General features: G+C 46.7%; 1 protein-coding gene across 4 annotated transcripts in view; it reads right to left on the bottom strand.

The window, feature by feature from the left end:
- Nucleotides 1-6,037: 6,037 nt before the first annotated feature.
- GMDS (GDP-mannose 4,6-dehydratase) overlaps nt 6,038-26,314 on the bottom strand; it is a 393,387-nt gene continuing 373,110 nt past the window's right edge. For 2 of the 4 annotated variants that reach the window (XM_015282187.3, XM_046937855.1), the window contains exons 10-11: nt 6,691-6,759; nt 6,038-6,362 (exon numbers count right to left, since the gene is read on the bottom strand). In XM_015282187.3, the coding sequence (XP_015137673.1) occupies nt 6,300-6,362; nt 6,691-6,759 (132 nt within the window). In that variant the 3' untranslated portion in view covers nt 6,038-6,299. Of the gene's footprint in view, nt 6,363-6,690; nt 6,760-15,322; nt 19,399-26,314 lie in introns of those variants that run through there. The other 2 variants (XM_046937856.1, XM_025147678.3) reach the window with 2 other exon arrangements.

The following is a 26,314-nucleotide window of genomic DNA, read 5'->3' on the forward strand; positions in this document are numbered from 1 at the left end:
CGTCTCTGTGTTCGTTGAGTTGGGTCCGAAGAGCCCCCTCCTCCTCCTCCTCCCCCCCGCGCCGCCGCACCGTTGTGTTAACGCTGGAGCGAAGGAGAAATGGAGCGGAGCGCTCCGGGCCATTTCTGATGGCAGACCCCCGCTCCCAGCGTCGAGCGCTGCACCCCGCTCCTGTTTTCGCCTTTTTCTCCTCCCAAAATGGAGCTCCGGCGGCGAGCGGGGTCTGTCCCCGCGGTGCCTGCGTGGGATCGGTGTTTCTCTCGAGACTGAACGCCAAAATCAATGTTAAGGCGCGGGGAGGGCAGAGCGGCGATTGCATGTAATGGTTGCGCGGTATTTTCGGTGCTCAGAGGCACCGATTTCCCCGCACCCCCGGTTTTCTCGGCGGCGGCGGGGGGTGGGGGTGGGGAACGAACAGCGAGGAGAGAGGGGCTCGTTTCGTGCCGCTGCTCTGCCGGGGGAGAATGGGGCCGTGAGGCGTTCCAACGAGTGCCGCCCGTACCTTCCACTGTCCCTGCGCGGGGGGCAGGGACACGTCCCGCCGGATTCCCGGTTCTTTCTGGCGACCCCCCCGCTCCCGAAGGTCCTGTGGGGAGGCACGGCAGAGGGCACGCGCGGGGTTCGTTATTTTGTATTTCTTTTTTGTTAATTATTATTATTATTTTTCTCCTCCCTCCGCACAGAACTATAACGCGGAGAATGGAAATGGCGCTGCGCGGGTTCTGCGTGGGTCTCCCCGCAGAGCCGGGCCTCCCCCATCACCACGGAGCCGCCATCCGACCCTGCGCGCAGCGCGTATCTCCCTGCGAAGCCCCTGCGAAGCAGAGGGACGGGGCTGCTCGGCCCCGTTCTGCCGCGGGGCATTCCGCGGGTGAGGGGGGCAGCGCGCAGCTCCACGCTGTGTTTCAGCCTGAGCCGAATCTCAAAAGCTATTGCTTTGTGTGTTGTCCAAGGGAAGAAAAAAAAATCTCGCCTTAAAACTGTTGTTTTTAATTTGAGGGACCGCTCCGTTTGGCCGGCCGCGGTGGTTTCTTATTTGTGTTTAATTGTCTGTCACCGAAATGGAGGGGAGTGTGAGGTCTGAATTCCCCCCCCCCCCCGGCAAAAGAGGAATATTCTTCCCTCTGCCCGAGTTTCCTCCATAGGATTTCTTCTTAAAGTGAGTGACAGTTTGCATTATGTTCCGCAAAGGTCACAACCAAAAGCAGTGGGGAAGCGCACTGCAGAAAAGATGTGGATTTAAAGCCCTTCCCCACCTCCGCGGCCCCGGTCAAAGGGAGAACGCGGTGCGACTGTTTGTGTCGCGGCTGGAGGCCTTACAGGGAGTGTTACCAAACGTATGTCTTACGAAAGCGGGGCCCTTGCGGAAATCTCATGGACAGAGCTCCGAGGTGAGCACGGCCGTATTTTCAAAATAGAGCGCAGCTCCGTGGCGCGATGGGTGACCTCTGGGCTGCACTCCGGCAGCACGCTGCCCTCTGCGCCTGTCCCCACAAACCGGGGGGCTGAGGCGAGCGAGGTTGGATTTGCGCTGCCGGGGGCTTTTGTTGCGCGCAGAGGGCAGCGGCGGCGACGGGCCGGGGCCCACGTGAAGAGGAACGCGAAGTAACGATGCTCGAGGTTTCCCGTGTCGTCCTCACGGCGTGAGCAGGAGCGGAGCGCCGGACCCGCGCGTCGGTAGTAGAAGAGCGACCTGCGCGCCTCGTGGGGTGAATGCTCCCGCATCCTCGGTCGGAAATCACCGATTTCGGGAATAACCGCTAATTGAACGTTAGCTTTCAATTAGTCTCAGTGCGAAGTCGTTTAAATGTCGGCGCAGTCACTCCGTTCCCCCTCGCTTGCCCGACGGCTCGGTTATTTTGATATGCGCGGTTTTTGGAAGGACTGCGAGGCGCGCAGCAGAGGGCAGGGGCAGCGGCGGTGCCGTCGGGGCGGCTGAGACCGAGTGGCCGCTGCGCGGGCGCGCAGGTGGCGTGCGGAGGAGCACAGAGGGGCAGCGCGCAGAGCAGGTTGCGCGAGTTTTAGTCCGCCGGACCTCGACCCGAGCCCCACGGGCCGGGAGGATCCCGCTCGCCCTTCCCGTGTGAATTTTGTTTCTTTTTTTACCCCCCTTTTATTTCCCCCTCTCCCTTTCCTGCCCGACGGCGCGTCCTCCCCGAAGGTGGTGCGGTGCCGCGGTGCGCGGAGCCCTCCCGACTTCATGACGGCGGCGCTCATAAAGCCATTCGCTTCTTTCCAAAGCCATAAACAAACGTCGTGTTAGGTCAAGATTGATGGTGTCCATGCAATAAAACCGGGCCAGGTCAGGAAGGAATAAAATTCAATCAGAGCGCGCGGAATCATTTTTCAGGGGACAGAAAGACAGAAAAGGAGACGGGGGTCAGGGGAGGCGATGCCGCCGGTCCCAGCGCACCGCCGCCGGGGGGAGGGCGGGGGTTAACGAGCAATTGTTTTTTATCAAGCGCGGAACAATGGCCGCAGCGGAGGGGGGAGCGGCTCTGGGTCGGGGCGGCCGCAGCTCCGCACCGGGCAATGGCCCCGCGAGCGGCCCCCGGGGTGCGGGAGGCGTGCGGGGCAGGGACTCCCCTCGGCGCCAAAAGCCGCCCGTGTCTCGCTCGGCTTGTAACCTCGCTCGATACGCGCGTGCGGCAAAAATAAAAGATATTAGAAAGCGTGGGGAAGGGGAGGAAAAGGCGGTCCCGGCTGGCGGCCCGCGGGCTGCGTGGGAATGGAGCGGTCGGCAGTTTTCTGCCCCCTCCGTCAGCGCAGCTCGGAGCGCTCTGGGTGGGCAGAGAGGAACGGTGCGTGGGGCCGCCCGGGAGCGCCCCTACCTGCGCCGGGGGTCGGGGCTGCGCGCAGCGGAGTGACACCGCCAACAACGGAGCGCCCAACTGGAATCCCCCCTCCTCCTTTCGCCGCCGCCGCTGGGGAGAACGCAGGAAAACCGACACGTTTAGAGCCATTAGCTCTGAAAATAGCCGAATTTCCTCCAATAGGGAAAGAAAAAAAAAAAGAAAAAGAAAGAAAGACCAAATGATGACACTCGGGATATTTATGTACGATATGATATTATATATTCATCAATCGATGGGTACCGAGGTCGGATCGGCACAGCCGCGGAGCAGAAGGGCTCGGGGTAGAGAAGCGCCATAGCGTTGCCCCTCTCTGTTCCTGTAGTTTATTTTCCGAGCATTCAAACTTCGAGTATATAATTATCGCGACTGTTAATAAATAAGGAAATATTTCCTGAAATAAGGAAAAGAAAGAGAACGTTTCCCACTGAACGGTAACGTAACAGTGCCGCCCGGAGCAGAGCGCTGTTCGGGCAGTGCCGGCGCAGCGCGGGGCGGGGAGGTGGGGGGGGGGGGGGGGGCCGGAGCGGGCTCATTAACAAAGCAAAGGTCGCAATTAGCGCCCGCCGCCGCGCACCGACCTCTCCCCCGCCCGCAGCCCGCCCCCCTCGCCCCCAGCACCGGATCGTTGCGAGGAATCTGTTGATGTTTTTCTTCCACCCGTCAAAACGTTGGAGCTCTGCCGGCCGCAGCGCTCCGGGCCGCGTTTGTTGTGTCTGCGGGCGTCGGAGCACCGGCGCTCAATGGGGGGGCACGGGGGGAGAGAGCGGCCCCCGCCCCGCAAACCGCGACCCCCGGCCCCGAGGGGAGGGAGGGGAAGGAGGGAGGGTGTGACCCTCGCGATGGCGCTGGCGGCTTCGCTCCGCGACCCCGGGGAACACCCCGGCGCGTTGTCTCGCTGCGGACGGGGCCGGGGGCGTCGGGGAAGCGGCCCCCCTCGGAACGGAGAGGGGTCGGACTCGTGTGGGGCCTCCGCCTGCGGGAACGGGCACCCGCGGGTGGCTCCGGGGAAAGGGTTTCGGGTGAGGGAAGAGTAGTGATTTCCCAACCTTCCTCAAAAAGCGGGGGGAAAAAAAAAAAAAGGTAAAAAAGAAAGGAAAAATAAAAAGAAAAAAAAAGAAAAAAAAAAGAAAAACATGTGGAAAAGAAGTAAAAAAAAAAGAAAAAGGGGAAAAAATAAAAAAAAGGAGGAAAAAGGAAAAATGAAGAAGAAAAAAAAAAAGAAAAATGAAAAGAAGAAGGAAGGGGGGGGGGGGGAAGAGGAAAAAGTGAAAAGAAAAAAAAAAAGAGAAGAAAGCCTTTTTTGTTCGCTTGGTTTTGTTTTGCTTCGCGGCAGCACTCCCTCGGCCCGGCTCGGTTCGCTGCCGCCCGTGGGAGCGGCTCCGGGCGCTGCGCTCCGTGCCGCCCGAGCGGCCCTCGGCGCTGCGCGGGGCCGCGGTGCGCCCGACGGCGCTGTCGGAGCGACGGTGTGCGGGAGGGGGAGATGGAGCTGCGCTGCGCCCGACGTGGGCACTGAACGGGTGTTGGGAAAGTGGGTCCGTGAGCGGTGCAATTCCGTATAGAGGGATCGTCTGCTTATGTCACCGTGCGCTTGGATTTTATTTTTCATTGTTTTGTTTTATTTTATTTTACTTCTGTTTTATTTTATTTTGTTTTGTTTTGTTCCATTTCTAAAACACGATGGTCACTGAGCGGTCACTGCGACGAGCGCGGCTGGCGGACGAAGTGTAAATCGCCCCGAGGGGAGCCTTTGGTTTAGGACCCCATTCCCCCTGCCGCCCCGCCTTGCACCCAACACAAAGGCTGAACGGCACCGCCTGGCTCTAAAGCAGCGCGGTTGGGGCGAGCAGAGAACAACACCGAGGGCGAAGGAGGGTCGGCGACACACAGGAGGGCTGCAAGCCGATATTACTGTGAACATCCCAGGGCATCGCTGCGTGCAAAAACAGTTCCCAGAAATACGTCGTCGGGAAAGTGCTTTGGGGTTATCGTGTTCCTTTTATTTTCCTTTAAATGATGATGCTTATTAATTATTACATGTGCCATAGAGATCTGCCAGCAGCAGCCCTTTGCACGGGGGCTGTGGCTCGGGGTGAACAGAGCAGAGCAGCTCCCACCCCCTCCCTCTCTCTCCCCCTCCTCTCCCGCAGCCCCACAACCCTGGGCTCGCACTCTGCTCACCTGCACAAAGTGGCCCCAACGGGCTGTGCCACAGCAGTTCCATTTCCCCGTGCCCCACAGCACCCTACACGTCTTCCACCGCATCTCCGGCAGCCGCCGGAGCGCACAAAGAGCCCTCTCTCTCTCCAGCCCCCATCACGTCCCCCCCTCCCTCGGTTCTGCAAGATGGTGCCCCATCCAGCACCAAGCACAGCCTCCCCATGAGAGCTCCCTCTGGTCGGCTGCAGGACGGCCCCCGTTGTGTTTGGGGCACCCGGCTGAAGCGATGGCTGCGATGAGCGGTGGAAGATCCCAAACCAACGGGAAGTGGATGGGCTTGGCGACCTCTGGATAACCCGGGCACGTTGGCATGAAGAGTGCAAAAATATTTACTCACCTTGAAGTAGCTTTTTTTTTTTTTTTTTTAAATGCTTCTTTTTATTTTATTTTATTTTATTTTTATTTTTTTATTTTTTTTATTTCTTAAGCCGTCTTTTGAGACGGTTCAAGCTCCAGTCTGAGGTTTAATCATAGTACGCAGGAAGAAAGTGGGTGGGGAATGAGATGATTCCGGAGGGGAGGGAAAAAAAAGGGGGAAAAAAGCACCCAAACCCCAGGGCTGGGAAGGTACTTCGGGAAGGAGGGGCTGGGAAGGACTAAAAGGCTCTCTGTGACCCCTCACGCCCTGCAATGAAGATCTGAAGCGTGCGCGCAAACCCCCTCTGCCCGATCTGAAAGCAATTCCAGCAATTAGGAATTAATTTGGCATGGTCAAAAGGCGATTTCACTGCAAGTTAGATCGAGTTATCTGAATTTTTACAGAGTTCAAGTGCTGGAAATGGGTCGCTGGGGTGGAGGGAAGCTGCAGGAAGGGAAAACAAGGAGTGCTCAGAAGAGGAAGGCAGGGGGAAGCGGTGGAGCAGGGGCTGGAGGGCACACACAGAACTGGGGCTGTGCTGCTGCCATTGCTGGGGAGTGCTGGCATTCAGATGGGACAAAGTACTAAAAATGCGCTGGAGGTCGCATTAGGTAATAGAAAGACAAGTTTTAATTAAAAAGTAAGTCGGTGGGCTCGCCAGCCAATGGCTCCTCTAGGTACAGTAGTGCGGCAGGCACCAGAGGTGGCCTGGGTGGAGGAGCGGGGCTGCCCCCGATGTGTGGGGCCTGAGGCACTGGGGGAATGGAGGAGGGACAAAACCGGCCTTGTACACGCAGGCTGTTAGTGTAGAGCCACCGGGGCTGGGGGTGGCCCCCGTGTAGCTGTGCCTTGGCCGGGTCCCGCCGGGCTCAGGCGTTGGGGTTGCTCCTCATGAGCTCCACGTCGGCGTCCACCATCTCCCTCACCAGCTCCTGTGAAGAAGGAGAAAGGCAGGTGAGGTCCCTGGAGTCAGGGATGAACCCTGCAGCTTGATGAGCCCCCGGCCCACAGCGGGATGGGGAGGAGACGTGGCTCCTCCAGTGCTTGCCCGTGTACTCCACTATTCGTGCCCCCCCTTGCTTCTGGCCATGAGCACACACTCCTTTCCCAGGGTGGGTGAATAGTCACACATGCTGCTGAAGTGGCTGCTGCCATCCAAGCAACAACAGCCCAGGGTGGTCACTGACCATGCCAAGCCCCCCACCCCGGGTGGCTCCTTGAGGACACGAACCCCTGGTAGGCACAAAGCTCCCCACTCACATCAAATGTGACTCTGGGCTTCCAGTTCAGCTTTTGCCTGGCTTTGGTACAGTCCCCTTGAAGGAAATCCTGTGAAGAGAAAATTACTGTGAGAAAGGCTCCCTCTCCCCACTGCACAGCATTGGTGCTGGGCTCTGTGCTGCTGCAGCCCAAAGCCCTCCAGCCACAACCTGTCCGAGGATGGAAACTTGGGGGAACCCTCGGAAGCAGCGCCCAGTGGTCGGTGGGCACCGGGTGAGGTGCACACATCCCTGCAGGCTGAGCACGGCTCTCAGACCCGGCTGCCTTCTGAGGGCAAAATATTTAAGATGTAATTGTCGTGGAAGCTCATATGCCTATAAATCACCAGGAGGCAGCATCCTTTCACCAGGCTGTTTCAGAGCAAAAGAGTTATTCTTTGTTTTTGTGTGTGCCTTACTGCCTTATAATGGTGAATGCTTTATAATAAGTTGTCATACATCTTAGTCATGCTATTGAATGAGCTGCTTCAAATTCCTTTTCCCCCCGCTTGTTTAAATAATGTAAATCACAGAGCAAACATGACAACTGTTCTCTTTCAAATAAAAACGTGATCACAGACAGATGATGCTGAAAGACTGTTGTGAATATGGGTAACCACACGCAGCAGTAGTAAACAGCCAGCTTTTGAATCGCCTGCATCTTTTTTTCTTAAGAATTTCCAGCATCCCCATGGAAAGAAAAGTCCAAACACCTCGTAAATGAAAATAAATGATCTCGAAACCGTTACAGAAAGCAAGACTTTGTTCATATTTACTTCACTGTTTAAGTGCTCTTGAAAGTGCTACCACACCGAAACAATCCCACAGCCGGTCATCAAAACTAACAGCATTAAACAAGGAAAATCCTCCTGTGACCGCATCTCCAAATGAACGACTGAGGAACTCACTGCATCTTCCTGTAATACCCAGTTGGCTTTTGCAACTTGCAGTTGTATGCAATGGTTTATAATAAAAAGTCCTCTCTCCATGCAAGTTTAGTTTCTCTGTAGTAAAGACCAAAATTATATCTGCACGTGTTTAGGGAGCAACAAAACAAACTTTAGTACAGAACTACAGTGCTGAGGCTGAATGCTGCCATTGCCTTTGACTTGAGGTGCCACTACTTGATGGTGGCAGAACAGCAGGGCTCTGCCCTACACCTGGGCCGGGCTTCTCCTTCTCTACACTGTGCCCATTGGCGCTGATGGACACACTGGGGCTGATGGACACGTTGGGGCTTATGGACGCATTGGGGTTGATGGGCACATTGGGGCTGATGGATGCATTGGGGTTGATTTAGGAGGAAGTTTTTCACTCAGAGGGCGGTGACACACCGGAACAGGTTGCCCAAGGAGGCTGTGGATGCCCCATCCCTGGAGGCATTCAAGGCCAGGCTGGATGTGGCTCTGGGCAGCCTGGTCTGGTGGTTGGTGACCCAGCACGTAGCAGGGGGGTTGAAACTCAATGATCATTGTGGTCCTTTTCAACCCAGGCCATTCTATGATTCTATGATGGACACAATGGGGCTGACGGGCACATCGGGTTTTTTACCCAGATGCTGCTATCTTTTGTGCACGAGTGGGTCAGGTCGTGATAACTTCCAAAATCACCTCATCCTGTGCAGTAAAATGTAGGAAATTCTTCTCCATAATTGTGTTGCAAGCAAGCTAGACAGCTCGCTTCCAGCAGCAGAGGAAATCCACCAAAGGAAATATTGCAGAAGGGGATGTGGAACAAACACGTCTGCTGAGGCTGTTCCAGGCAGCATTTGTAATACTTCAGTCTTTATGCTGAAAGCATTCCAGTGTGCCTTCAGAAAAGAGCAAATGGATGTACAGCAACAAAATGATATGAAAATAAAAATGCAGCGATTTCCTTAAATTAGACTAAATGATTTCCTACTGCAGCCCTGCACTGGGTCGTTAGAAACTGCCGCAGACGTTTGGGGCCAAGTCATGTAAAACCATGTCAGCTTGAGGGATCCCCCAGAGGGTCGTGTGAATATGGATTGCAAAATCTGGTTTGAAATGAGCAAGGCTCTCACTAACTTTGATAAAGTTTGGATCGGGCCCTAACGCACTCACAGAGGTATGCCTTTTATCCGGGGTTCGGCTTAGTTCACATTAATACGTGTGTATGTATGTGCCTGCAAACAAGGAAATCCTTCTTAAAATAATAATTTCTTTGTGAAAACAACTGCCTTTTATTCAGTTCTAATTCGAGCCACGAGCTAGAAGCTGCGTTTTAATACCACCCCGTTTTAAGTCGTAAAAGCTGAATCATAAAACTTGCTTTCATTTTTGGAAATGCTGTTTAAGCAGTCATTTCACATCCACGATCTTTGTAGCAAAAATATCCTTTGAATCCGAACCTATCAAGGATACTGCTTGCCCAGCTAAGAAGTGGACCAGGAACAAGCAAACCAATCGCTGTTGCTTGCTGTATGTGGCTGCATTCTGCTTTCGAGCAGCTTGGGAGCAGTCTTTTAGCTTTCTTGGACAAATGCTTTTTGTTAAAACAGTTCAGCTTAAAAAAAAACCCACCTTAATTCCAGTCTTTAATGCAAAAACATAAACATTCGGCTGCTGAAGAGGAAAAAATAAGGTGCGTAGGGGTGGGGAGATTTGAAATCAGTAATAAAGTCATTTGCAGCACTGGATTATACATAGAGATAAGACAAGTAACCAGTGTATAAAATCCATTTACGTATTAAAAAAAAATGGACTTTTTTCCTTAAAAAGCTCACATGCTTTAACAATGATGTAGTAAATGCATTCTGGCATAATCTGCGAGCAAAAGGGAAAAAAAAGAGAGAGAGAGAGAGAGAAAAGAGAAGATTTAATATATATGATAATACAAATTCCCCAGCTGATTCAGGTTAGAAGATTTTTAAGTGGCTCTCTTGAAGTTTTGTACTTTTGAGAAGCACTGCTTCGTAGGAAGATTTACTTGAGAACAGCTCTGTGGACAAAATAACTCCTTTGCACTTTTTAAAAGGTTCCCTTACAGAAGTTCTCATGTCCAGAGATAAAATGCTATGTGACACCACAGTATTAACGCTGTATTACATCTAAATTCAAGGTCTGGTTGTGTTCTTGTTAGGCGAGGTTTCAACACCGAATGGAAATGAAGAGTGGAACAAAGCAATTCCTGATTAAAGGATTGTATCGCAGCCGTGTTTCCTGTATTTTTCTACAAGTAGCTCATAATATGAAAACAATAAGGTAATTACAATAAAATAAGAATATTACAAAAAGCTCCTCTTGGAACAGAGTGACTGCTTGTTTATATTATCCCAGTCTCTCGCTGAAACCAGAGATGCATTTGTCAGGCTTCCAATATATATATATATATATATATCCCCAAAACCTCTGGCACACTGATCCGTAAAGTGTGTGTAGGTTCTTCAGTGTTGGGGCTCCACTTGCTGGAGGTGCCATCAGCTGAGACAGCCAAGAAAGAAGAGGTGAGCTGCCGTTGGAGAAGCTGTGGATGGTTTTGGGTGCCGCTGCTGAATGCGGGCTGCCGGTATCCCCGCGTGGCGTGGAAATGATGGAACGACGGCACTCAGTGCTATGTGCCCCCGCAGGAGAGCTTTGTCCGCAGCGCTGCGCTCTATGTACTGACAGGAAAACAAAGCCCTCTGACTTCACAAGGGATTTAGATACTGAGCTGAGAGTTTGCAAACCCGAAAACACCGATTAAGGCTTTCTGTTGTTCTTGCGGTACTCGGGTCGCAAACATAAAACTAAGCCTTCGCTCTTAGTTAATCATTTGGGGAGGAACGTTCCCTTATTTTCCATGCAAATATAGTCGGCATAAGTGAATACTTACAACAGGTTTTGCCTGGAAGCTGTCTAAGAGTTGGAAACAGCATCCAGGTGAATATTTTAAGTGAAGGAAGGTGGAAAAGACAGCAGCGCTGAATACGACAGTAAACTCTCCTCCACCTTTATATCTACCCTGCTGTCATATATCTGTCTCCTGCAGAAAATAATGAGCTCACCCAGTGTGGTTTTTTTTCTCTTTCACCTCTTCTGTAAGTTAGGCAGCTTAACTGCGTAGAACATACCCCGTTATTACTAAATCTGATTTTATGATTCAGTTTCATTGTCCAAATGCACGCACACCAATACAGACAGATAAGCAGGGAGAAATCTGTTACGCAATGCATGAAGGCATTTTAAAATGAGGTTTTAAAGCCACGAGACAAAAATGTGGAATATTTTGATGTAAATATCACATTTCCCAAGCTCTTGTTCTGGGTGTCATCGCTGCTTCTATTTTGACTCATGCAGTGATTGATCTGGTTTCAGCGTGCAATGCATCCCTGTCTCATTCAATTAGCCTTAGCTGAAAATGTAAAGCTTCAAGACAATGTGAGAAAAAGGAGATAGTGTGGCCTGAAAGAAATCCAAGGTTTCCTTAATTGCTACAGCTCAGCTGATTGCCTTTAAAATGTTCCTTCGCTTAAGCCAGCATCGAGAGCCAGCTTTTGCTCGCTGCTACAGCAGAATAAAATGCAGACCGAGTCCTCAGTAAAACACCTGCGATGGAATCGTGCCCAGTTCTATTCGCTGCGGCAGAGACAAGGCTTTACCTCTAAAAATAAACAGACTTGATCTAAGCACACAACAGTTTTACTGCATCTGAAAAGTGGCCAGGGTTAGGTTCACAATCAGCAAGGCTGCTTGGAAGATGATTTGTTACAGCAGAGCTCCCACAAGTACGGAGTGCAGACCCCGCTCAGCACAGGCTCTGGCTTACGTGTTTAGTCTTGCACTGTTCCTCAAGGAGTTTTGTCAAGAAGGATTTCAAGAGTATAGAGGCAAAACTCTCCTGCAAACCCTGCCTGTCTTTTACTTTCCTTGTCTCCTACTTACGACCCTTCCTTTAACTTGTCCCATTAGAAGAAAAATTAATAAACAACTATTGAAGCCAGCAGCATTAGCTTACAGCTTTGCATTTTTATCTCAGTAATGCCAACTTCATTTTATGAAACCATGCCTCCTTTCGTGCTCTTTTTGTAGTGGTTTTTTTTCACAGCCAGTTTTATTGAGCACATTTCAGTAACAGCACTGCTGCACCGTACTCTTGGGTCTCTGCTGCAGGTCATTCCCCTTGCTGCTGCAGGGCAACAGCCTTGCTACAGCGCTTGCAGCAGACAGAAGGCTGCATGTGCAGCTCACCACGCAGTTCTGCCACTGCAACTCATATCTCCTGTCCCCTGCTTGCCACCAGGCCACGGGATGCTGTGTCCCAACAGAGATGCAAAGACAGAGAGCAGTTGCTGTGACTTCAGTTGAGCTGTTCCCAGTGCGCTGTTAGGAAAAGCAGCCAGATTTCACTGGACAGGAGCTGCAGAGCCTGTAGACGTGCATCTTGCTGGTGCAAAACCCAATGCCCAGCTGAGCTGAGCTCTCACCAGCACCCCGAAGGAGTCCCAGACACCAGCACTGCGCCTGCTGGGCTGTGGGCCCTGCTTTGCAAGTACAGAGAGTTCTGGCTCTATGTCTGCAAAGGGCACTGTTTGGTATGATATCTATAGTAACGGGAAAAAAAAAACATGCAATTATAAAGCAAGAAGCTCCTATCACCACAGTAAATACGAGGAGAGTGGAGAGAAAACACATCCGTGAGCAATGCCCAAGGCTAGTGACAACACAGTAAACATCTTCAGGAATTCCAGAGGAGCCGTAATGTGTCGCTCCATTTTCACTTTTTCTTTCCTCCGTTCTTAGAAAAGCAAAGTTGTGGAGCAGCCAGGGTGCCGAGGGAATAGAGGAATGCCAGTGAATTTGGTTCCTGATCTAAATTTGTTTTAATGCAGCATGAACAGACTGCTTTCCACTCTTGGGTCAGCAGTCTTTAGCAGAAAGACAGCATTGTTTGCAAAAAACCACAGGAAAAGGCAAAAGGCAAAAAGCAACCGATAGGCTGAAACTCACATATAACAAAATATCACTTAAAATAAGAGGCACGGTCTTCCCCCCCCCCCCCCCCCCCCCCCCTTCCCTGCATGTTTTCATGTGCAAATCCCCTCCCTGCTCCGAAAAGCTCCAATTTTAATAAACCCATGGCGAAGGGAAAGGAAGGGGAGGGAGAGGAAAACCAGAGGGCCGTGCTGACACTGTGAGGCGCTGGGCACCTGCGCTTCTGAGGGCCCTCGCAGGCTGCAGGCGCTGGGCACCTCCAGGGCACACAACCCAGCACAAGGGGCCACCGCAGCCGCACTGCCTGTACATCTTGGGCACCATCCCTGCTTTTCCACAGGTGTTAGAGCAGCGGTTTTACCTTATCTGTTTGATAATCTTTAGCGTCACTAGTTCCCAAGGGGTTAAGGCAAATGAGCTTGGCGTAGCAATAAACATTAGGGCGATAATAGGAGCAATGGAGATCGTCTCCCTCCTCCTCCTCCTCCTTCTCCTCCCTACATCCCCTTCCTCCCCTCCCTCCCATGCCTTTTCCACTTCACCGCTGCCTATCAGCACGAACCGCAGCGAGGCCAGGCCTCTCCTGCAATGACAGGGGTGATAAGAGACGAGAAGAAAACAGCAACCCGTCTGGCCTGCTCAGGAAGTCAGAGTTCGGCAGCACCGTCCATCAGCGGGGCCAAGCGGCGGCAGGCAGCGACGCCTCGCTTGGCTCCATCAGCGCAGCTCTGCCCGACCCGCCGGCACCGATAACACAGCCCGTACAGCCCGGCTGGGCTCGGGGCCATGGCAGCCTCGTGGTCAGGCCTGGTGGCTTTGGTGGCAGCAGGGCTGCAGCAGGCTGGCATGGCAGGCAGCCTGGGGAGAGCATGTGCAGGCCTTGTGTCTCAGCGCGCAGCCGCATGGACAAATCCCTGAACAGGGCCGAGCGCTCCTCAGATCTATTGAATTGCCAAGCAACGCGTAAGAAGGCATCTCGGCCAGTGCTGTCCCTTGAGTCAGATAAAATTCTTCCCAGATTACATCCTGACGTCCCCCACAAGGCAGTAATGGATCTAACTCGCCTTGAATCAGGAGTGGAGCACCCCACAGCAGGCCTAGCTACGGCTGCTTTCCAGGACCAGCCATGGGGCAGGCTGGAGTGTGCTCCCAGAAGCAGGGAAAACCCCGCTGCTGTCAACAGCAAAACTCCCTCCAGGCTTACATTCCTCCTGATCTGCCCCAAGGCAATTCCAGATTCCTGGGAAGACCTGGAAGGTGTTCTCAGCTGGGACGGAAGCAAAGCTGTAACCTCAGCTCATGGCTCTGCAAAAGGGTCTTTCAGATAAAAAGGTGGCTCCTAGTTTACAGAAGCTTGCTGGTGAGTAGGCAGAGCACCTCTCAGAGTGAAGGAGAAGGATAAACCACTCCTTTTGCCATTCATTGTACAGATCATAATCACAGAATCATTAAGGTGGGAAAAGACCACTAAGATCATCTAGCCCAACTGTCAACCAAACTCCACCATGCCCACTAACCATGTCCCTCAGTGCCACATCTACACGTTTGTTGAACACCTCCATGGATGGCTACTCCACTCCTCCTCTCCCCTGGGCAGCCTGTTCCAGTGCCTCACCACCCTTTCAGAGAAGAAATGTCTCCTAATATCCAATTTGACAGTAGTTCAGGCCTTAGCACTGGGCATATTAACACACTAATTCTGATATGGCACGTGCAGTCACGTAAAAACATTAATCACAGCTAAAAACCTTAAGCATTTTGCTAAAATACAAAATAACTATCACACGCTATGTGTTACTATGAGCCAAACCAAGCTGTTCCTCTCTTCCCTTAAAATGGAGTCCCTCTTTGTAAATGCCAGTGAAGGACAGTACAACGCTTGTTGGCTGTGGCTGTAGTGAGGCTGCTGGTAGGAAATGAGGTGTGAGTTGACCCTTGTGTGCTTCATGCTAACCTGTGGATAAAGAAGTCCCTGAATAAACTATATTTTACGTGACTGAGTTTAGAAACATTCATGCATTTTCTCTTTCCAGTTGAGGCACTGGGGTGGTTGTATCCAATGCATTTCTTCAAGCTTCCTGGCCAGAAGAGAATGGCAGTGCGTGACCTTCACGTCACCAAAACAGGACCTGTGAGGGTACAGATCAGCTGCAGCACAGGGAAGAAGAAGGTTTCTTTTCTTTTCCCTGCCACTTCTGGGATTGGGAAGGCTTTTGCTCATGGTTACGCTGTGGTGTGGTGCCTCTTGCTTCCCTGCGGCCTGTTCTCAACTCCAACAACACTTTTGCGAGAAAGAGTAAGACAATCATGCCTTCATCACACGTGGTTTTATTGCTACGCACAATTCTTTATTTAAGCCAAAGCATGATATTCTTTAGAATTACTGAATGCAACTCTCACAGTTTTGCTCATCAACTCCAATTGTTTTGCTCATCACTCCTTACTTTTTGCATTATTGGAAACATTGGGAAATCACTCTGTAAAGCTGTTTGATTTCAGCAGGGTTTATTGTGCAGTAATAGCTGCATTTTTGACTGGAAGTGGAATACGGCCCCCAGGGCTAGCTGTCTTCACAGACTGACGCGTCGAGATGAACAGGAAGACAGATAACCCCACAAATCCGTGCTGCTAGGCTACTTAGTTTCTTCTCTGCTTCCCCTGGAAAAACACTTCATTTATAACAAATTGTGTTGGATATGTTTGTAGGTTTAATTATCATTGCCAGCTGAATACCAAAAGATAAGCAACAAACCAATAAACAGTAGGACAACGAGCACATATTCTACCTATAGATACTTATCTATGTATCTTTAGAGCATTAAGCAGCAATTCAGTGATCAGCAGGATATCACTACTGCAGAGTGTGATTTTCTCTATCTTGTAGAGTATGCACTGGTGATTTTACCACCCCTAAGAATATTCGTATCTCTGAGAAAGCCAAGATCTTTTAACATAAAAGTTACATTATTAAGAAAGTTGGAAGGGTGTGCTGTTATTTTTTCCCCTAATAAAAATACTGATTTCCTCAAAAGGTCATTTTTCATCTAAAAAGCATGTCACTGGAAAACTCCAACCCACCTATGATCTGCAATTGCTTTATTTGACCTGTGTTCAGTGCTCATTTCACCGCTCTGTGAATCAGGGTTGACAGAAGAGATGACGCTCCCTTCCTGGCATGTTTATAGTGATGTATGAACCTCTGCCACTCTGAAACCTATGGTAAGACTAGGTGAAAAGGACAGAGAGGGGATGAATAACTCCCTCTTCCTGTCTTCTTCCCCAGTACAAATGAACAAGTACGAAAGAGTTAGCATGAAGCACAGTTAGACATTTCTCATTGATGGAAAACCTGCTGTTGTAAATACTCCCTCCCTTGGACTAAGCAGGGTGAAGAAGGGAGCTGTCACTTCTCTGGGCAAAACAGCAGCATACTGCCCTTAACTGCTGGCTCTTTTTCTAGAAACAGCCTCCCTCTGCATGGTCATAAACCTGACCTAATTTATGGGGCACATCACCTTCCCCCCACCACTCACCACATTCCAATTTCTCACTAAAACCCCCCATCAGATTCGAAAACCCTTTTGAAGACACAATATATGGGAAGAATTTAAGCTGTGAAAGGTTTAAAAGGAGCTTGTGAGCTGAGGCTTTGTTACTCATGGAAAAAGATGGGATACCATGGGGCTCTGTCTGCGAAAGTGATGAAATCTTTGCCCACGCTCTTCCAGTTACAAAGCAAACAATGAACTGCAAAAGGGTTAATATAAAACAAGGTAGGATCATTTCTGAATCTAAGTACGTCCCAAATGTATTCTTCAGTGCACTTGATGGAGAAGGAAGTCCAAGCAGTGGCCTTTCACATGACATCATAAAAGCCTAATTTATCACCAGCCACCAAACATCTAGAAAATCATAACATCCTTTCAGGAAAACCATGTGCAAAATAATCAGATTTACTTTGATGAAAGCTTTAGTGTTTGAGTCCAAGTAGGACACCACAAAGAATAACCCTTTGCAGGTACTGGCGCACAACAAAACAGGTCACATTTAATGCTTCAAACTCACGCTTTGTCCATTAAAAGGCTTATGCATTTCCTGTCCGTAAACAAATGTATTTCTATGCTGCACGTGTATTCAACCTAGACTCCCAAGATAAAACACTGGCCACTGCTAAGTCCAAGCAAAGCAGGCAGCTGAATATTTCCTTTACAGATTAAAAACATGCTATAACTGCAAACACAGGCATTGTGCTCCCCACCGCCCTGTCTCACAGTCTCTTGCAAATGTGTAAGGGATGTGGGCTGAATATTGCCATGCTAACTTACAGATTTTGAAAGGATGCTCTACAAGTCACTGCAGCCTCCAGAAGTTCAGAAGCACAAATCTGGTAGAAAGGTAGACTTACTTCCCTTCCTCTTGCCATTTATGAAACCCCAAGAAGTGCCACTCAGAATGAACTGTGAAGCATGCCCACTTCATTTTTCCTGCAAATGCAATAGCTTTCGGCTACTTGTGTTAGATGTTGTGCATACTGCCATTTCCAGTCAGGACAAAAGACAGTTGGGATGCACATCTTCGTCACCAGGACTAGTGGAGGGTTGCTATCATTTTGCAATGTGAAGAGATGATGCCCCACGGAGCAGGGCTCCATGACATTCACTTGGAACTTGAAACCTGAACACAACAAAGCCCTCCTGAGACATTTAGCATCATCCCCATTTCATGTTGATTAGACAGACAAAACAGAAAAAAGGTGATTAATGAATGGCTACAAATACGAGCTATGTGGTGTTCAGGATGTTTCTTGCCTGTGATGGAAGTAGATTGCTAAGTATCTGAAGACACGCAGACTCCAATAGCCTTTCAGCTCACTGATCCTGCTGCTTAATAATTCGAGCCTTAGGCTCTTACTGGTCAACGGCCACAGGTTCTTCTTGTCCAACTGGAAAAATAACTGGATTTTCCACAGCATTCTTGGTAGTTTGCTGTTGCTTGTTCTCTCATCTTGGTTAATAAAAATAACTTCCTATTAGATTTCCTGCACAGGAAAGCCTGAGAAAAAAATCATGTTTTTTTTCTATTCTATCTTTCACTGTCTCTCAGAACAAACATCCAATCTATCGTAAAGTCTTCCAAGAAATCAATAAAGATTTTTTTTTCCTTTCTTATAAGGATAAGCCAAGTATTTTGCTCTCTTTTGTCCTTCCCTTTCCTTGTCAATTTAATTTCTCTCACCTTCTTGGTTGTTTCAATCTTTCAATCCCATTTTTGGCTCATTTGTTTTTCTATAAAATGTCATTTTTCTCCTTTCACTTTCAGACATTTTTCTTTCCTAATCTGGGGTCTCTCTCAGTTTTTCTTGCATTTAAGCTCCTGTTTCTCTTTTGAGCATCATTCTCCTCTTCCTCACAAACACTCTCTTAAACCTGGCCTTCCTTTATCATCTCTCGTCCACCCTCAAAATGCATCACCTCCCTGTGAGATTTTGCCTTCCTCATTTCTGCTACAGTGATCTTCTCCCATGAATGTTTTTCCATTATTTTTCCAGGTGTTCTCTATGTATCCTTACAGACTTGTCCCTTTTTCAGTGGTTCTTCGGCACACACAGGTGCCAGCTTTCTTTTTGCTCAGGTTCTGAATACCATGCAGAATGTTGCAGGGTTTGGGAGACAATTTAAAGTACCACTAACACAGCAGAGGTTTGCTGACAGGGCTGAAACTTTGTTGAAATAAGCTTTAAAAGGCACAAAGATCTCCAAAAACTTACAGTGCCAGTTACTGTAGGGGTAAAACCAGACTCATTTATTGCTATTGATGTTCACAGTAGTTGCCTATAAAATTCCACAGATTTGGCAGCGCATTCGTCGTATATACTTTAAAAGCATGCATAATATGCTCTGTTTCTTTCCAAAGCATCACCAAATGCAAATAACACTTCTTTAAATCTGTCCTCTCAATGACCTTCTAAGCTTAAACACCTTCAATTAAACAAGAAAGGAATTTTTGATCAGTTACCAAAAAATTCTTCATTATTTCACCCTGCAGCAATCAAATATGAATAAGCATTGTAGAAGGGATAAAGTTAGCATTTTCTAGTGGCCCTGCCCTACCTGCCAAACCTCCTTTAGTTCCACAGCTGAAGAACAAGCAAACTACTCAGACACATACAGTAATAGGCACGAGTTCAGAATAGTCCAGTGCTTTCACCAGTATTATGTATAAAATGCGAGATGCCTCATCCATCACTTTCCTACAAGGAAGGTGTCTCGTGAGACCATTCACACAGTATGTCTTCTGCCAAGTTTCAATACGAGAGAAAGAGCTGTTCCTCAGACAAGAAATCCTATTTTTCATTCACACTTTGCCAGCACAGGGACATCAGGTAAGGGTCCTTTTTACACTGAACAGGCACAAAAATGGCAGTCTTTTCTCTGAAAATCTATCAAAGTCAAGTATCGCCTCATTGATTATTCTGTTAGAATCCATCTGCAGCTCACAGCTCTTTCCCAGTGCAGGTCAAAGATAAACAAACCAATTGTGGTTTGGTTGACTTTGTTTGATGTAATCCAACCTAGCAGGCAATATATGTGAACACATAAAGCCACGAATGACAGAATTGCCATGTACCTATTGAGAATCTAACCATCAGCTGAAGAAAGCTAGATAAGTATCTTGGCAACTATTTCACTTGTAACCTCAGCAAGACTTCAAGAGGACGTAATACCATTAAGACAAAATAAAGCTGTTCCACAGCAGCACTACAATGACTGGAGGACCTGCAGAGAAGAAAAACACAGATTTTATAGAATCAAGCAAAGTAATGATATTACAATGGCAAGAACACATTGCCACCTCCATTTTACAAAGCTGAGGGGCACAAAGATTTGACCAACACCTTGGATTGTGAGGGAGGGGAAGAGCCTCCGGGCTGTATCCCACCACTTCCCTCTGACATGTATTATTTGAATAACCCGAGAAGACTTCACGTTCTCATGACCTCTCATCTGTTCAGCAGTGCTGCCTCCAGTGTGTCACTGCAGTACCACACAACTGAAGCATGAAATAACCCAAAGGTGTAGTAACCAGAAAATCCCAATCCAGCATGGTACTACAGCTTCCAAATGAGATTCACAATACTCCAGCACACGGTGTATGACACTGCTAACGTCTGTGATCTTGCGGTTTGATTTGAATATGTTAAGACTGACATTGTCCACTGATTAAAAAAAAGAATTATGTTGGTATAGATGGGCTGCCTGGAAGCTTCTAGTAAGAAGACCCAAATAAATTAATTTTATCTTTTTAAAGTAAACATTTTAATAGCACATACTGCAGTGAAGTCCCATGAACTTACTATTCCTTACAGGGAATGAACAGAGAGCTCTGACTTCCTATAGTGCCTTTTGGCATCACTTATATTTAAATAATAACAGTCAGGATCATTTTCATCAACATAAAAAAGAAGTTCAGATCTAATCAAGAGATGACACTGCCTGCTCTATGCTTGCCTGAGCACGTAGGCAGCGGCTGGCACTTCCACAGCTTGATCATTACTATTGCTCTTCAAATTATGCCTGTCACACGGGTTAGGAAAACATGAGTAATTAAACATAAACAACATCATAAAATAATAGTAAGAAAAAAATTAATAATCCAAAACAGTGTTTGAGGCACTTCCCTATGCACCTTGGATTTCTGCCCCTTCTGCTCAGACACTTTTCCTCTCTGTACTTTTTAATTATTTCCTTCATGAGTCCTTTAAGGCAAAGAAGTTTATTGAAGAGGAAAAAAAGTATTAGAGCTGATGAGAAAAGTGATATGCAAAGACGAGAAACACCAATTAAGTATTCTCTGAACTACTGCAGCCTGTTGTAATAGCTTTATGGCAAAGATTCACTCTTCCCTATGACACAGCTAGTTCAAGATTCATGTACTGGAAATGCAAAATTTCAGAAGCTGCTTGTTGCTTACTTGAACCATTGTCACTGGCTGCAGCATATTTCTTCTGGCACATTAGTTCCCTTTATCAAGTTCAATATTTAAAGCAGAAATTCTGCAGTCCTGTAGCCCCATACATGTACACATATGCCTCTTCTGGCTTGAACAGCCAACAACTGATCTCATATTTACCTCAGTTATCTTACAAAAGACTTCATAAAACAACACAGCAGTGAAGACTGAGGTTTTGGGCCATACTATTAAAAATCCTAAAAAACTTGCTGCAGTTCTTTTTGTGCACATGGTTACTGTAACTGAGCATGCAGTTCTGGGAATTGCATGTAAAAACAATCAACTACACAAGCAACAGGGCGTTTTCCAACAGCAGTTCTTGTTTTGTAGGATCCGTGTGAAATATGTGATGCTTCATGTCAACAGGCATGCAAATATTAGGTAAGAAGGGCATCATTTTTCAACTGCTTTACATCCTGAATAGTTATTCATATATCTGACAAAAAGATGCAACCAACTCCATTTACCCTTGGTCTGTTTTGCATGCATATGAATTAGACAAAGTACAATGAATACAATGTAGTGAAGACTTGTGCCTGTCTACATAAGAAGAAAAATAAATGCAACAACATACATAACATTTAATGCATCCAAATCCACATATTAAAAGCACATTTAGAGATGGTTCTTGCTCTTGTTGGGTATTTTTTTCTCACATGAGTGCCTTAAGTTCTGTATTTTCATACATACTTCATCATCTCCCCGAAATAGAGCTCTTCTTCCCACAAATCTAAGAGCTTCACTTTCTGTATTTGAAATGGAATGTGTTTAGCTTGCTCTGTCAGAAATGGTGACCAGCGTACCAAAAGCATGCCAGTGATTCAGTACACCTGCTCAAGCTATCTAGAAGAATACTCTGGTTTGGGATTTCCATTTCTGGTGAAGAGGGACTTCCACGTTCTCATGCAAACTCCCACTCCTGGCCAGGTAGGCACTAAGTGGGCTAAATATATCCAAGCTTTCCAATGTTCATCATCATTGCTGATAGAATCCCAACAGGCTAAAATCACAAATTTGACAATAGAACGAAATAAACCATCTGCAACTGTCATTCCTGCTCTTTATAAAGCTTCCTTTATTCAGTCCTCTCATTAGCTTGACATAAAGACCACAAAATTCACCAGCAGATTCTCTCCTTGATATCTGGCTTTGGATTAAGCTTTCTTTCTCACTGTGAACAGATAACATGGGATGCATGTGCAGCTTCATTCTTCTCTGGACTGAGCATTCTTGGATAGTCTCAACATCTCCAGTTCGTCAAAGTTATCTTAGATTTTTCTTCTACTACACTTTTGTCCCTTTTCATCATTGTCTTTCTCCCCAGTCATGTAAAAGCTTCACCCTTGTCTTCCTATTCCCCAGCCAAGCGTAATCCTTGCTTTCTGCACTCCTACAGCTTTTCTACCTTCCCCACACATTAATCTATATACTTCAACCATTGGTCCCACCTGTGGAGTAGGTGTTCTGTTAAACCTGCTCCCTCCACTTATCAGCTTTCCAGCACAGTTTGTCAGGACTGAGGTAAATTATACTCAGATTCATTAATTCAGATATAATAAACTCCAATTACTGTTTACCAATTTCCCACATGTGAGGAAGAAAGCATATGAAAGGAGGAGACCCTCTGGCTAGTTTATGGACCCAAAGTCTTTCTGGGAAGGCCACAAATCTCTAAGATATCTCCGAGCATTAGGTTTTGCACTTGGATTTCTAATTTAGCTGAAAGATGTGTAAAAACACATGCAGTCAGACAGCTCTTTGGCTATACATCTAAGAAACCTCCAAGTGTAAGTTATTACTTCCAAAGTCAATTGTAACTTGTGCTCACTAAATTGGCTCCAGATCCATCCCCTTCAGACAGTAGTATAGGAATAATTTATTATTTTGGTGAAAAGCACCCATTTTAACTAAACCACACCCCCAGCTGGGAGTCTCACCAGCAGAATTGCCAAAGGCAGAGCGATTCAGAGACGCACAGAACTTTTGGAGGCCGGTGGAACTGGGGTGAACAAGGGACAATATGTAACAGTGTCTGTCAGCACTCCGAAGTGTATAGCCTCTCTCAAACACAGGGGGTCCGCAGCACAAATTTGAGAGGGAAATTTGTTCCTGTGGTTCAATCATCACGTTAGACGAGGAGGTTGCCTTGCTTTTAACATCCAGGCAATTTATACAGAAGAAATCTTATGGATTGTAGTGAAACCATTGCAGCTTTCTGGGGACCTGATGCTTTGATCTATGCCCTCAAATGTCTATCCTGTGTTCTCTCATAAAGAAAGTGTCATATGTAAATAAGGCAGTAGGGGTTTGAAAGCTGTAATTTTAGACATCTATCCAGATGCCAAGGGCCTAACCAAGGAAACCTACATAAGCTAGGAGCTATTCTTTCACTAATTACACTGGAAGCCTACGTTATACGACACACATGAATTCAGCCCCCTCTGGTAGCAGCAGTGATTTGAAGTACATTGCTCCACCAGAGAGGTAACTTCTCAATGACAGATTGCTTTACCAGATGTCTACAGAAATAGTGACCTACATACCTTGCAAAGATGTCTCTTTCCTCAGGTGAACTCCTGCATCACCGGCTATCCAACTGTAGCCATCTCATATGAGATCTCTAATAGCACCAGCTGCTGAAGGAAAGGTAGCTACAGAAAAACACTTGTTGCCAAACTGCACATTTGAATGGAAGGAGGAGTAACAGATGGGGAAATCATTCTTCAGACAGTGTTTACTAGCACAATCAGCACCTGAGGCAGCACTTATTCAGGTGCTGAAATTACAGAGGTAGGTTTTATGATGAGAAATCTATTCCTCATATGACAGCTACATTTCTCATCATGGATCATAAAAAGCAGCTGATCCATCAGATAACTACTTGATTGTAACGTTCATCACAATAAAACCGTCAACTTTCCATTTTGTTTTACGACCCTGGTTTCATCTGGAATGCTTTCAAGAAGGATACTGATGTTTGCTTTGGGTATGAATCTACTCAGGGCACTTTTGGATTGCTGCTTATGCAATAGTAGACAACAATAAGAATGAGAAATGATAGCAGAATTACCTCCAATTTTTCTACAAGGGAGATTACCATAACACCACCAATATGACTTTATTGAATATTTTTCTTGGAATGAATCATAAAGAAGATACTTAATTGTCTGACACCTTTCTCTTCCTTTTAAGCCAAACAAATTCTTCCTTTCAGTCCTCTATTTCCTCTTATGTTACAGATCTTCATGATTACTAATTTAATAATAGTAAGAATAAAAAAACCAAACAAGTGTTTGTAATAATGTATAAACTTCCATCTTTCTAGAATGACAACAGCAATTTCTTATCTTTATGTAGCATCTGTTGTCAGGTCATTTCTAATTCTTGTCCTCTTATAGGCAGAAAAGAAGTTGAAACTATTTTTCGAAAGTCGCAAACTTCAAGCCAAATTTCTGATTTATCTAAGGCTGTAAAATGGAAATACGAGCTTTGTTGTAACTCAGCACCCCAAAAAGACGTGCTATCCAAAGCAATTTTTAAAAAGATCTGCTCTCTTGAAGATTGTTGTGATCTCAATGGAGCTCTAGAATTCAAAAAAACCTCATGCTTTTAGATGTGTAGTCTGCCTCTTTGCTTGGCACGGTTACAACCCCATTAAACAAAACAAAACAAAATAACCCTCTGCTCTTGCATAACTCTGCCAGGAGAGCTTGCAAAGTCTCTGGACTACTGAGGTTGCTCCTAAATTGCGGGGTTGATCCATCACATGATGAAACCAACAATGCTGAACCATAGCTCAAGCTTCAAAACAGTTCTGCGTGGAGAAAGAGTAATTCTCTAACCAGCCCAGACATTGAATTCGTTCATTCTCGACCTTAACCAAATGGAACAAAAGCAATATATACTTAACATTGCCTTGGAAAAGCTCAATTGTGCTTGGTACTGGAAAAAGCTTTTGTTCATTCCAAGCACCAGACTTCGGCCTTTTTTTTTCTTTCTTTCTTTTTTTTTTTTGACCCCATAATAAAATTCAGATGACTTATAAAGATACCTGTTCCCTGCACCAGCAGCAGGATTTCTGCTAAAACCTGACGATGAAATTTACCTTTGGAAAAAATGACCAAGCTTGGAAAACTTTAGTGTAAATAACTGTTTCAGAAAATTATGAGCGGACCAGCCTGGGGTAAGGGAGTTGTAATGGAACATATTTTGCCAGCTTGAATTTAACAGATCTTATAACGCTCCTACCTTCTGAATGTACCATGAGAACAGATCCTTAAGTCTTATTTTATATCCAGACCTCCTCTACTGCAGTTATGGTGGTCTGACCAGCCCCTCATCCCAAATCTTACCCTTCCTCCAAATGGCAGCAAAGAAGGACTGTGCAACCTGCATCTATAATCCTCCTTCTGCCCAGGCTGATGGGGTCCAAGATGCTGAACTTGTGTGTGCCCCTGGCTAAGCACCAAACTCCTACTGCATTTTGCTTTGTTACACAAACGTATTTTTCAATTTTAATGGTTCCAACAGATAAGGCCAGAATCTTAAGGGGACTCTAGGTGGCAAGTTCCTTGCCTGCAAAGTCAATTGTGTCTATGTGTCTTTTAAATCACTGAGCTATTCATGCCAAGTAGTAAGAAATGGAAAGGAAGAGAATGAGCCTATGTTTTTCACTCATGTCTAGTACATATAGTGGAGAACAGCACCGAGGAAGACAAAATGATGTGTTTTGGATCCATAATGACAAAATCGGCAGGAGTAGGGACTGCACTTACAAAATGAATAGGATGACTCCTTGGGTAGGTGTTCTCACTGAAGATTCTTATGTGTCATTAGTGTGTTGAAAGGAGCCTTAACACCTGCCTAGCTGTGTGCAAACACTACCCCCATCTAGACGTAGATCGTGCTACGTTTGTTATAAAGCACTTGTCAGAGACATATGTACTAGGGAGACAAAGTAGGGCCTGAATTGCAGAATAAAAAGGAAAACACCATCTTTCTCCTTTTTTTGATTAGAATTACTGTATTTAAACTAAGGGACGTAACTAAAAACTGTGAGTTAAAAAAAAAACAAAAAACAAAAAAACAACAAATGCCTTATCTTTATCTCCAAGCAAAATGCATGAAAATTGTTTCTACTATTTCTACGGTCTTCAAACTATCTAATAGGGCTGTGGATGAGGCACTACTATTTACACTTAAGAAATATTTCCATTTAGAAATTCATAATTATAGAGATAACGTCTGAAAAGCAGACCTGTGTGCACAATATTAAGAAATACACTGGAAACATGTCTCAGATGCTTTTATAAGCACCAGCTTTCAGAAAAGAGAAAAAAAATAGCCACTTTTCCTTTCTTCACTAGTTATTAATTTTTGTAGTAATTCAAGTAGTACTCTACAACATATAAGTATGGTCCTCACATGCAGGAAGGCAGAGGTTCCAGTGTCTTATGTGGAGAAACTCCTTCTGGCAAAGTCTTCCTATGCTCCAAAATAGTTTAACTAGGATTTGATGGCTGTTCCACAGCACTTCTGGGGAGCTATCCTCCATTTACCTGCTTGTGTCTTTAACTTCTGGTATGATAACAGTGTGAATACTCTCTAATAATCTAAATCTCAAAATTTCTCTTCCATGATAGTTAATTTCAATAACAAAGCCTACATTTTAGAATGAGGAGA

The sequence above is a fragment of the Gallus gallus genome, chromosome 2, assembly GCF_016699485.2.
Source record: "Gallus gallus isolate bGalGal1 chromosome 2, bGalGal1.mat.broiler.GRCg7b, whole genome shotgun sequence".
Lineage (NCBI taxonomy): Eukaryota > Metazoa > Chordata > Aves > Galliformes > Phasianidae > Gallus > Gallus gallus.